The 12926-nt window shown below is 53.7% G+C and overlaps 1 protein-coding gene across 2 annotated transcripts in view; it reads right to left on the reverse strand.

The window, feature by feature from the left end:
- Positions 1 to 1772: 1772 nt before the first annotated feature.
- Positions 1773 to 12926, reverse strand: part of NFAM1 (NFAT activating protein with ITAM motif 1) — a 31903-nt gene continuing 20749 nt past the window's right edge. The window contains exons 5-6 of one of the 2 annotated variants that reach the window (XM_037068347.1): positions 3601 to 3687; positions 1773 to 2275 (exon numbers count right to left, since the gene is read on the reverse strand). In XM_037068347.1, the coding sequence (XP_036924242.1) occupies positions 2216 to 2275; positions 3601 to 3687 (147 nt within the window). In that variant the 3' untranslated portion in view covers positions 1773 to 2215. Of the gene's footprint in view, positions 2276 to 3600; positions 3688 to 4110; positions 4334 to 12926 lie in introns of those variants that run through there. The other variant, XM_037068349.1, reaches the window with a different exon arrangement.

A 12926-nucleotide genomic window follows, 5' to 3' on the forward strand; every position in this document is an offset into this window, starting at 1 on the left:
TCCTCTTCCTTCTTCTCCTCCTCCTCCTCCCTGCCTTTTTTATTGCTCACATCAAAACCTCCTGGCTATACAGCCTTGCCCTGAACTGGGCTCAGCCACCATGCTGGCAAAGTCTGCATCCACAAGAGGGTGACCAGTTGGTCCCTGAGGACCCCATAAGCCCCACTGGACTTGGGGACTTTGCTAGGTTTTGGGTTTTGAGTGCAGGGAGGGACAGGACCCAGTGGAGAAGGGAGTAAGGGGACAGGGCAGCCATGCTTCAGCCTGGGCCAGGGCTGAGGGGTGTGGCAACCCTGCCAGGCTCCTCTCTCTACCCCTGGGGCCAGCTGGAGAAGGCTGATTCCCAGCCAGAGGGTCTGGGGTCCCAGCCCAGCCAAGTGGCCTCCTCCTGGGCTTGCTGACTCTGGGTTTCTTGAGGAGGCTCCTGCTCCCAGAGCTGCGGTCTCCCCTGTCTCCCCACCCCCACCCTGGCTGCTGACTCAGGCTGTTGGAGTCGGGAACCTGGACAGTCCTGCTCAAGGCAGCTTCACCTCCCCAAACAGGCATGGAGTTCATTAAACTCCAGCCTCCTGGGGCACAGAGGTCTTTCCACTGAACCCTGTAATCCAGCTCAGAGCCCTCCCTGCTGTGTGCCTGCAGGCCAGGCCCAGACCCAGACCCAGGCTGGGAGGCTGGGGACTCTCCTGTGGGCTGGGGGAGGCCTAATCACCTTATTAGAGGTGCAGGTCTTCTCCCGAAAATCAGTCTATATCTCCCCCTCTACCCCCAGCTTTTCTCTCCCTGAGGTGAGGGGCCTGTGCTGTCCAGAGCCAATGGCCCAGTGCTGTTAGGGTCCAGGGTGGGGCCTGCACTTTGGGCCCCCACCCTTCCCACACACATTTGGGGTTTGTGTGCCAGGGCACCTCAGGGACCTCTGGGGCAGCAGGGAGTGGGGAGGGAGGCTGGACTTGCCCATTTTACAAATGAGAAGACAGTGGAAGGCATGGGGGGCACGGGCGGAGCCGACAGCCTGGGCGACCTGGACTCTTAGCTCCTGGCTTCCTGTGAGGTGGGTTTCCACTCACAGTGAAGGGCCGCTGCAGGTGCAATGAGGGATGAAGTAACACTCAGAACAGCGGAAATGACACAGGGTCAGGCATGGAGGGCCACTGTCCACATGGGGCCTGAGCTTCTGCAAAGTGAAGAGACCCCTCTGCCCACCTAGGGGGGAACTCAGGTGCCAAACGATGCAGCTGGACCTTGATGGAAACAGGTGGCCCTCGATCCCCAGGGGACCGGGGCTGAGCGTAGTTCCAGTAAAGACAAAGGAGGTGGCTGGGGTTGAGATGGGCCAGAAAGGGGGGGACCAGAGCCTTGGGTGGAAGGAGGAGCAGCTGAGGCCCAAGGGTGAAGGCTTGAGAAGAGGCGGTGACAAAGCAGTTGGCAGAGTGTGCACAGGCAGTTGGGAGACAACCTTGGGGTTCCCAGTGGTGGGCAGAGAGCTTCAGGTTGTACGGCTCCTGGTTGGCCACCGCCTCCCCCTCCCCTGTTCAGAAGGGTCTGGAGCCCCTTCCTCACCAGCAGACACTGGTGAGATCTTCACCAGCGGATCTTCGCTGCTCCAGTCCCCCAGCCACTCAGCTGCCTCCTCCGCCTCTGTCCCCAAGGCCAGCCTGGCCTCTGCGGATTGTCCTTACCACACCCCACTCTTCCCATTCCACCACCTCCCCCTCACCTTACTCAGCCGCCTTGTGCCTTTGGCCTAGTGGGGCAGGGGCAGGGAGGTGGGAACATTTGCAGAGTTGCTCCTTTATTCATCCACTTTGTGTGCACACAGCACAGGCGAGGGTCTCTCGCCAGGTCCCTCTGGAGGAGCTCCCAGTCGCCTAGTGGGCCGAAATGCAGGCTGGTGTCCAGAGAGCCTGCAGGTGTCGAGGGGGTGAGGAGGGCTCTGGGAATAAGCAGGGTCCGTGAGACCCTTGGAGACTGAGGAAGGGCCCTCCTCCCAGAGGGGACGGCTTGGACAAAGGCCTACAGATGGGAAACGCTCAGTGGGTGTGCCTGGGTGCAGAATGGGGCCAAGGCAGGAAGGGCCTGGAATGTGGTGTGAGTGAGGGGTTACTCCAGGGCCTCACTCTGGGTCCAGATCAGCTCCCTTGGAGGGAGGGGCTGCACCAGGAAGGTGCAGGACCTCCGGCCCTCCGACCATCAGGACCCATGGGCGGGTGGAGCTGTCCTAGAGATTTTCGTAGACCGGGGTAGATTCACCATCACTCCCGAACCTCCGTGGATCTTCCTGGGGGAAACAAAGAAATTTAAAACGATAGGGAAAAGAACAAACTCGCACTGATTTCATTCTCATCAGAAGCAAGCAGACGGATGGCCTCCTGCGCATCTGGGACAGGGAAAGCTAGCCCCTGCCGCCAAGCCCGCTCGCCAGCCTCTTCTCTCACGGCTCTGCCCCACCCCTGCTCTCCACCCTCCTGCCCCGTGGGCCTCCCCTTTCCTGGTTCGGTGCCTCCCCACATGCTCTTTCTTCTGTCGGGGTGGTTCCTTCGACCCCATCTCTTCCCCCAAAACCTCCTACTCGCCTGCAGGGCTTGCTCAGCATCCCCAACAGCCTCCCTCTCAAACACCCTGGTCTGTGCTTCTCCAGAGCCTGGATGGTCGGACGAGGCCACAACTGTCTCTGTGTATTTGTTGGGTCAGTGACCCTGTTTCTGCAGCCCCGAGGCTACTGGGGGGCAGGGACATGTCTTACCATCCTGGCCAGCACCCCAAGGCCCAGCACAGGGCGGGCACTGCCTGGGATGGCCCAGGCACATTGGGTGTCCCAGGATGGGGAAGCCCGGCCTCCAGTCAGGGCCTAGTCCAGGGCAGAGTATAGAAAGGGCTTTGAGAGTAGGAGATTCACCACACAGTACCAGCCTGGGCCCCCTGGGCTGGGGAGACCAAGCGTCACTTCCTGATGGCTCTTCTAAGGTACCCATAGGCTCCTGTATCCGCTTATGCTTTATGGGGTCCAACTCTCGGATGTTAATTAACTTGGAACTCATTTGAATTCAGGGGCACTTGGTTTTGCAGCCAAGTGTCACTCATCCACTTTACAGATGAGCAAACAGAGGTTTAAAAGAGAATTGTGATGAAGCAACGTGTCATGGCTGCCAGCACAGTGGTAAGGGAACCCTGACCAGGCCAGCCCGGGCCAGCACCAGCTCCGACTCCAGCTCCGGACCTGAGCCAACATCAGCCCGGGGCAACTGAAAGCCTCACACCCCCGGCCGGATTGGCCAGTGCCGACACCATGCAGGCACCTAGTGGGTCCCTCTACAACACTCGATCCTCACGGTAAGCCCATACGAGCTGTTGGGCTCCTCACTTCACAGACAGGAGACTAGGGCACAGAGGGCAGCTGCTTGGTCAGGGCTGCCCAGCGGCTGAGGTCGAGCGCAGGTTCCAACCCACCCGCTGTCACCGCTGCCAGGCTAGCAGTCTCAGGCAGTGCTTCGAGTCAGCAGCCGGGGCTCACTCCTGTGGTCTTGTTTGCCCCCTTTCACAGACGAGGAGAGGGGCAGATGGAATTAAGGGGGAGCCAGGCGGGCTGCCCTGTGCCCTGTGTACCTGTGAGAGACGGCTACCGCTGGAGGATGTTCTGCGGGCCTCGGGCTGCATGCAGGCGTAGATTTCAGTCTCCCGGCGCTGCAGGGCCTGCAGGAGATGGCGTGAGGGTCAGAGGGCGGTGAACAGAGAGGCGGGGCCTGGCCCTGGCAGCCCTCAAGAGCTCAGGAGACAGGCGGACCCTGTGGGCCATGGTATTCGAGGGGATGCCATGCCATGTCTGGTCACACTGCTGCACCTGTCGTACCTGTCGTACTTCTCTCAGAGCCACCTCACCCTTTGTGCTTGCACAGGGTGACTGCTCTCTGTGCCCCTGCCACCTCCCTCAGGCCCTTCAAAGCTCCAGCCCCCGGACCCCAGCCACGACACCGTGGCAGTAGCTGCAATGGCAAGCCCTTCAGCGTCCAGCCTCACTCCCCTCGTCCAAAACCCCTGTCCCTGTGAGAGTCCCACCCACCCACCCACCCCTCAAGATTTCCCTGGACCCCCTACTCCAGCTGGCACTCACAGGTGACCTGGGCACCCACTGGGGCCACCTTCTCTCACATCACGCTATACCTGGTTTGTCCCTTGGTCTCTGAACGCTGTTTCATGGCACACTTCAAGAACACCACTAAATGATCCATGATGGGGGGCTCCTCACTCACCTGGGTGTTTGTTTTGGGGCCTCACTCACTTTCGGCCCAGCTGTGAGCAGCCTAACCAGGGTGCTTCGGGATGGTAGAAAGACCCGGGGCTTTGAAATCAGACAAGACTCAGTCCAACTCTTGGCTCTGATACCTGCCAGCCATAGGCAACCCCTGAACCTCTCTGTACCTCAGTTTCCTCATCCGTAAAGTGGAAATAATCATATCTATCTTGCAGGCTCAACACATGATTAAATGAGATATTGTGCATGATGGGCCCAGCACAGGGTCTGGAAAGTAGTAGGTGCTTTATAACTGCTGAATCATCATCAGTTAAATGGTCTCACCCTTCTGTGGTCACAGCCTGGGCCCTGTTTGGGACTGTCAGAGATGCTGTTGGGGACTGTCAGAGCAGAGCCACAACAGCCTAAGCGAGAGGCAGGAACTTTTCCTTTCCACATGTACATGGCATAGGGAAGCCAGCTGGTTGCCAAGGAGGTGGTTTCCGTGGCAACAGCCAAGCAGGGGTTGCTGAGGCAGGCTGGAGAGACAGGTGGTGCTCTGAGGCAAGGGAGGGAGGAGACGCTGGGGGGAGGAGGGAGGCACCGAGAGGTAGCGGGGCGTGGAAACCCATGTGATAAACCGTCTGGCTCTGGGGAGTCCCTCACTCCAAGGGCATCACTCACAGTGACAGCAAGGCGGCGCTGGGGACCGGTTCGAGGGGCCTTGGAGTCGGAAAGGGGGTGGGTGGGTCTCGGAAGAGGAGCTTCCAAACTGCCTCCCAGTAGGAAAGGGTGCAGGGCCACGCTAAGGAGGAGACCCAGTCCCAGGGGAAGGCAACTCCTCAGGCCTGCTCTGACCCGTCGGTAGTCACGCTTGCCCAAAGCACCCGCCATCACCCACAAACCTGGCACCGAGAAGCCCCATGCCCCTACCCTCTGTCCAATCAGGCCTGGTCTCCACAGATCCGACAGCCCCTCCAGCCGGATGCTTCTGGTCACAGAGAAGAGGGAGGAGGGCCTCCTGCTGACACCTCTACAGCGGAGCAGATCTGGGCTCCTGTGGGCGGCTCCCCCTCCCTCGGGTCCAGCTCACTCGAGCTGCCTGCTGCCCATTGGTCCAGAGAGGCCCAGAGATGTCTTGGGTCACACAGCCCCTCGGTGGTGGAGCCAAGATTGGAACCCAGGCCTTTCCCCCCCAGCTCCTTGTGCTTGCATGAGGCCAGGGACATTCTACACCAGAGAAGGGCACCCTAGGACCCCGTGGGCCTCTGGCCCACACTGGCAGGTGGCCACGTGGGGGGCAGAAGCAGCTGCAGGGGCTGAGGGCAGCTACAGAGGTGCTGTCAATTAGTAGCCGTGCAGTGAAGCCTCTGGCAGGTCCTGACCTGATGGCTGCATTTGCATTCAGGGTGAGACCTGCATCACCAGGCTGTGAAACACAGGGCAGCCTCAGAGACTCTGAACCAGGCCCTGCAGGCCTTCCTAGGTGGTGACGAGGCCGGCCTCCTTCAGGGTGGGCCTGCTGGCACTGGCCCACCCAGGCGTCTGCAGAGGCTGGGGCTGAGTCAGGCCTGGGGCTGTGCTGTGCGGGGGCTGGACCAGGCAGCGCAGTGGTGATGCTGGGATGCGGTGCACTGCGCAGGGCTGTGCTGCCCCAATAGGGAGGTCAGGCCATGGAGGGGGCAAGGAGGCTGTAGTTTTAAAAGGGTGGTCAGGAAGCTCCTGGCTGCAAAGGTGCCATCTGAGCAGAGAACTGGGGAGTGAGGGAGTGGCCCCAGGGTCAGTCACACGAAGGACTGACGCCCTGTGCCCTGCAGCAGCCTGCTTTGCAGAGGCTTGCTAGAGAAGAGGGCACGGCCAACATTAAGGCCCTGTGGTGGGGGCCATGCCTAGTATGTTTGGGGAGCAGCAAGGAGGCCAGTGTGACCAGAGCAAGTGAGTGACGGGGAGTGACAGTGGGGGATACATGTGAACAGAGCTCGGAGGCCATGGTCAGGGCTGAGATGCTGACTCTGAACAAGATGGAACCTTTGAAGGATGAGGAGACAGGAGACTGTGTTGCACAGACCCATCCCTCCAGGGATCAGCACTGACTGGAGGCCCCAGCTGCTGGCTCTGAAACTGGTCATTACTTGCTCACGGAGGCCATACGCCCGATGGGCTGCTCCCGGCAGGTGGTGAGCATGCAGGAAGCCCGCCCTAGGGGACCCTGGACTCCGGTAACTTGGAGCTCCCAGTGGCCTCGCTGAGCCTTCCAGAGATAGAAGGGTGGTCAGTGCTTCCTCTCTGCCCCCCTTCCCTGTTCCTTTGCTCAGGATCAGCCCTGTATCCCCCCGATGGCTCCCCTGGTCTGCCCCCGTTTCTGTCCCAGGTGGTTTCTCTGATGGAACTAGCGCACATGTAACCCTAGTGGCTGTTTGCTTCTCAGAGGACACAGACACGCCAGGAGCTCGGAGCAGAGTGGACGCAATCCGTCTGCAGTTGGACGGATCACTCCACTGCGCCGGGTCAGGGACACACTGGGAGGCCGGGAGGATAATAAGTCAGCTGATTCGAAACCAACTGCAAGACTCCAGGCAACAAATGGTGGGGGCCCCCACCAGCGCTAGCCCTGGAGGGGTGAGAGGGGTCAGGTTCCAGATGTGCTTTGAAACAAGATGTGCTGATGGATCAGACATGAGCAATGATAGAACACGCAAGTTCGACGTTTTTAGCCTGAGCGACAGGAAGCACGGAGCAATCATTCACTGCGCGGAGGGGGCCATGGGAGAGGAGCTCCCAGGGGTAAAGCACTGGTTTGGTCTGAGAGAGAAGCAGATGGAACACTCAAACAGAGTTGACGCTAGTGATCAGAGATGTCCGGGCTGGAGACATAAATTTGGGGGGCTGCTGGAGTATGGATGGTCTCAAAACCCTGAGGCTGAACGAAAGCACCCAGGGGAGGAAGTGAGGATCAAAAAGAAAGGGTCCCGCCCTGGCTGGTGTAGCTCAGTGGATTGAGCGCGGGCCTGCGAACCACACGATCGCGGTTCGATTCTCAGTCAGGGCACATGCCTGGGTTGCAGGCCAGTTCCCAGCAGGGGACGCATGAGAGGCAGCCACACATGGATACTTCTCCCCCTCTCTCCTTCCCTTCCCCTCTAAAGATAAATAAATTTAAAAAAAAGAAAAAAGAAAGGGTCCCAGAACTGGACCCCAAGGTTTAGAGGCCAGGGTTCCATGGGTCCCTGAGGAGGAACCAGTGAAGGAGACTGGAGAGGTATGTTTGTGAGTCAAGGGGGGCATCAGGAGAGAGTGGAATGTTCCAGAAGCAAGTGAAGAAAGTGTGTCAAGGAGGAGGGAGCTCCCAGCGGTGTGAGATGCCCCTTACGCATCAGGGCAGGTGATGGCCAGGAGCTGACCAGTGGGCGTGATGGTGTGGGGGCCAGCGGAGCCCTTGAGAAGAGAAGAGGGGGCAGAAAGCCTGCGGTGGGCAGGGAAGGAGAGAGAGAGACTGAGTACCGACAGTTCTAAGGCGTTTTGGAGAAAGAGCGGAGCTGCTGGAGGGGCATGTGGGCTCCACCAAGGAATTTAAGATGGAAGAAATCATAGCACATCCACGAGCTATAAATGTAGTATCGTACCATTAGCCCCATTTTACAGGTTAGGGAGCCAAGGTTCAGACAGGTTGAGTGGCAGGACTCATGAGCAAAACAACCAGGTTTGAACCCCAGGCTGTCCGGCCTCCTCCAAATCCATGCTGCTTAATGGGTAATTTAAACAATTTTTTTCTTTTATTGATTCTAGAGAGAGGGGAAGGGAGGGAGAAAGAAAGAGTGAAACATCAATGTGAGAGAGAAGTATCAATTAGTTTCCTCTTACATGTATCCAGACTGGAGACCGAACCTGCAACCCAGACCTGTGCCCTGATGGGGAATCGAACCAGTGACCTTTCAATTTACAGGATCATGCCCAACCCACTGAGCCACATCAGCCAGGGATAATAGATAAACTAAGAAAATTTTTAAAAATCAGAGAACCATAGCTTTTTATCCCCATGTATTAATATATCCTGAGCACTTCCCCCTATGAATAAAAAGCAAAAATTGACATAATTTAAAGGAGAATACACAAATCTACCATTACATGGGTGGATTTTAACTCACTCCTCTTAACATTCATTAGATAAAAAACCAAATAAGGGCGTGGGGTATTTTAATAGCATCAACCTGGCCTGACTGACACAAGCAAACACTCAACGCAGCCACGCACAGTGCGCTCTGCAAGTTCTTTCCATCGGCGCACAGAGTGTCGTAAGCTGATCCATGAAGCAAGTCTCAAAAGGCTTCGGGGGGTTAAAATCATACAGACTATATTCTCTGGTCACAGAGGAATTAGTGAGAAATAAAAAAAACAGGATAATAACTAGAAAATAATTAAACATTTGAAAATTAAGCAAAGAACTTTCAAATAACCCATGGGGCAAGGAGGAAATCTCAATGAAAAATTTAAACTGAAAGATAATTAAAAATACAATATGTCAAAACTGTGGGATACAGCTAAAGCCATACATAAAGGGAAGTTCATAGCTTTGATTGCATAAATTAAAAAAGAAGAAAGATTGAAAATCAATCATCTAAGTATCCCTCCATAGAGAGTAGCAGAAGGAGTATCAAAAATCTTTCCCTAGCCCTGGCTTGTGTGGCTCAGTGGACTGAGTGTGGGCCCGTGAACCAAAGGATCGAGGTTCGATTCCCAGTCAGGGCACATGCCTGGGTTGCAGGCCAGGACCCAAAAAGGGGACACATGAGAGGCAACCACACATTGATTATTCTTTCCCACTCTTTCTCCTTCCCTTCCCCTCTCTCTAAAAATAAATAAATAAAAATACAAAAAAATATTTTTTAGCCCTGGCTGGTGTAGCTCAGTGGACTGAGCATGGGCCTGCGAACCAAAGGAACGCGGTTCAATTCCCAGTCAGGGCACATGTCTAGATTGCAGGCCAGTTCCCAGCAGGGGACTCATAAGAAGCAACCATACACTGATATTTCTCTCCTTCTCTTCTTCCCTTCCCCCCTAAAGATAAATAAAATAAAATAAAAAATTTTTAAAATCTTTCCCTAGAGGTCAGGGACAAGACAAGGATGCTGCTGTCACCACTCCTATTCCCCATCACACCAGAGGTCTCAGGCAGAACAATAAAGCAAGAAAAAATAAAATAAAAGGTATGAGGATTGGAAAAGAAGAAATGTAACTTCCACTTTCCTAGATGACATAGCTGTGTGCATACATAATCCAAAGGAATTTACAGGGAAACTATTAGCATCAATGAATGAACTCAGCACAGTCACTCTATTTAAAAAGTCAATATACAAAAATCAATCTTGACTTCCAGTCAAGATGGCGGTGTAGGCAGACATGGCTCCCCTCCTCGCACAACCCCAACAAAATTACAACTAACATAGAACAACCATTGCTCAGAATCGACAGAAATCAAGTAGAATGGAAGTTCGACAACTACGGAAGCAAAGAGACCACATCCATCTGGACTGGTGGGAGAAGAGCAGGCGTGGAACAGGCTGGTCCCTCACTCAGGTGCGGTGGGTGAAAACTCAGGAGGGATATCTCGAGAGCAAGGAGCCCCAGCCCCACACCAGGCCTCCTAGCCCAGGGTTCCAGTGCCGTGAAGATAAGTCCCCACACCTTCTGGCTGCAAAAACCAGTGGGGATCGAGTCAGTGGAAGAAATTTCTGGAACCCCAAGCAGTTCCTCTTAAAGAACCCACACACAGACTCACCTACTCAGACTCACTCCCTCTGGGCTCTAATGCCAGGGTGGCGGCTTGGGTGGCAGCAGTGGTGGCGGGGGAGGCTGAGGTCTCTGGCATCAAGAGGAACAGAGGCCATTGTCCCTTTCCTGGGTCCTCCCCCCACAGATCTGCAGACTGTGCTGCATCTAAGATTGCATCAACCTGGCTAACACTGTTTGACACACCTTGGAGATCCCCAGAGACTCTGCCCCATCCAACTCATGGGCCCACCCAAGCTGCTTTTGTATGTGAATGGCTGGTCTTGGCTCATGCTGCACAACTTCCTAAGTCCTTTCAAATGAACAGCAGCTGGCCTCAGTGAGCCCCGGGCCCAGGACTAGCAGCCTAGATTCACAGTTTGGCTTCATCTTGGAAATCTCCAAGCCCAGCACAAGTAGCAGCTATCTCAGATTGCTTTATGGCTCAAGCAGGGTGGCTCTGGGCAAAACACAGGTGGGAACTGACCTTGGCCTGCACCACCGGGAAACTCCAAGGCCAGCGCATCCACTGGACAACTACAGACCACATCGGAGCCCCACTACCCGTCCCTGCATAGCTGATCCTCCATGGAGGGTAAAGGTTGGTGGTCAGTGGTCTCAGCCAGTCCTTACAGCTGACTGGCCTGGGTAAATGCCTCCCATAGACCTGCCAACAGTAACCAAGGCTCATTACAAGAGGAAGGTGTACTCAACCCACACAAAGGGTGTACCTTGAGTACCCAGCTTGGATAATAGCGGAGGCTGTGCCACTGGACCCTACAGGATACCTACTACATTAGGCTACACTATCAAGACATGGAGTCAAAGAAGCTCTACCTGACACATAGAAACAAACACAGGGAGGCTGCCAAAATGCAGAGACAAGGAAACGTGGCCCAAATAGATCAAAACTCCAGAAAATGAGCCACATGAAATGGAGATAAGCAACCTATTAGATGCAGAGTTCAAAACACTGGTTATAATGATGCTCAAGAGATTTAGGGAGGACCTCAGCAGCATAAAAGAATTAGTCAGAAATGAAAGATACACTAAAATAAAGAACAATTATAGAAAAACAACACTAGAGTGAATGAAGCCAAGAATCTACTCAATGATATGAAACATAAAGAAGGAAAAAACAACCACGCAGAACAACAAGAAGAAAACAATATCCAAAAAAAACGGGGATAGCGTCAGCAGCCTGTGGGACGACTTTAAGCAATCCCACATTTGCTTCATAGGGGTGCAAGAGAAAGAGCATAGAGGGAGAAGAGAAAGAGCAAGAAGTTAGAAATCTATTTGAAAAGCTCATGAAAGAAAACTTCCCTAATTTGGTGAAGGAAATAGACATGCAAGTTCATGAAGCACAGAGAGTCCCAACCAAGAGGGACTCAAAGAGGCCCACCCCAAGACACATTGTAATTAAAATGCCAAAGGCTAAATAAAGATAAAGAGATGGACGGGAGGGTGTTGAGAGGTAAGGGGATTAAGAAGCACAAATAGGTAGTTACAGAATAGCCATGGGGATGTAAAGCACAGTATAGGAAAGGGAGTAGCCAAAGAACTTATATGCATGACCCATGGGCATGAACAATGGTGGGGAGATTGCCTGAGGGAGAAGGGGGTGCAGGGTGGAGGGGAGCAAAAATCAGAACAACTGTAATGGCACAATCAATAAAAATGTTAAAAAGTCTGCCCTGGCTGGTGTGGCTCAGTGGATTAAGTGCTGGTCTGCAAACCAAAGGGTTGCCGGTTTGACTCCCAGTCAGGGCACATGCCTGGGTTGCAGGCCAGGTCTCCTGCCGGGGGTACGTGCACAAGAGACAACCACACATTGATGTTTCTCTTTCTCTCTCTCTTTCTCCCTCCCTTTCTTCCTCTCTCTCTAAAAATAAATAAATAAATACATCTTTAAAAAAATTAAAAGAAAACGTCTTCAAAATCAGTCAGCAGTGGATTGAGTGCCAGGTATGAACCAATGGGTTGCTGGTTCGAATCCCTGTCAGGGCACATGCCTGGATTACAGGCCAGGTCCCCAGTGGGATGCACGTGAGAGGCAACCACATATTGATATTTCTATTCCTCTCTTTCTCCCTCCCTTCCCCTCTATGTAAAATTAAATAAATAAAATAAAATAAAGTCTTTAAAAAATCAATTACACTTCTACATACCAGCAATAGACAATTGGAAAATTAAATGGAGCCCTAGTCAGTGTGGCTTAGCTGGTTGGAGCATCCTCCTATAAACTGAAAGGTTGTGGGTTTGCTTCCTGGTCAGGGCACATGCCTATATTGTGGGTTCAATCTCTGGTCTAGGAGCCTATGAAAGGCAAACAATCCATGTTTCTCTGTTACACTGATGTTTCTCTCTCTCTCTCTCTCTCCCTCTCCATCTTCCTCCTTCCCTTTCCCCCTCCCTCTCTATCCCCTTCCTCTCCCTTTAAATGCAATAAAATAAAAATGTTCTAGCCCTGGCTGGTGTAGTTCAGTGGATTGAGCACAGGCCTGTGAACCACCCAAACGATTGCGGTTCGATTCCCAGTCAGGGCACATGCCTGGGTTGCAGGCCAGTTCCGGGCAGGGGTTGTATGGGAGACAACCACACACTGATATTTCTCTCCCTCTCTCCTTCCCTTCCCCTCTAAAGATAAATAAATAAAGTCCTTAATAAAAAAATGTTCTTAGGTAAGGATTTTAAAACAAAGATTTTTTATTTTATTTTTTAAAAAAGTTTAAAGCTTTATTTATTGATCTATTTTTTATTTCTAGAGAGAAGGGAAGGGAGAGAGAAAGAAAGGGAGAGAGAAACATCAATGTGTGGTTGCCTCTCACATGGCCCCTACTGGGGACCTGGCCTGCAACCCAGGCATGTGCCCTGACTGGGAATCGAACCGCAATCGTTTGGTTGGTTCACAGGCCCGCTTTCAATCCACTTG

Source organism: Sturnira hondurensis, unplaced genomic scaffold, assembly GCF_014824575.4.
Source record: "Sturnira hondurensis isolate 20B ecotype Veracruz unplaced genomic scaffold, ASM1482457v3 Scaffold0017436, whole genome shotgun sequence".
Classification (NCBI taxonomy): Eukaryota; Metazoa; Chordata; class Mammalia; order Chiroptera; family Phyllostomidae; genus Sturnira; species Sturnira hondurensis.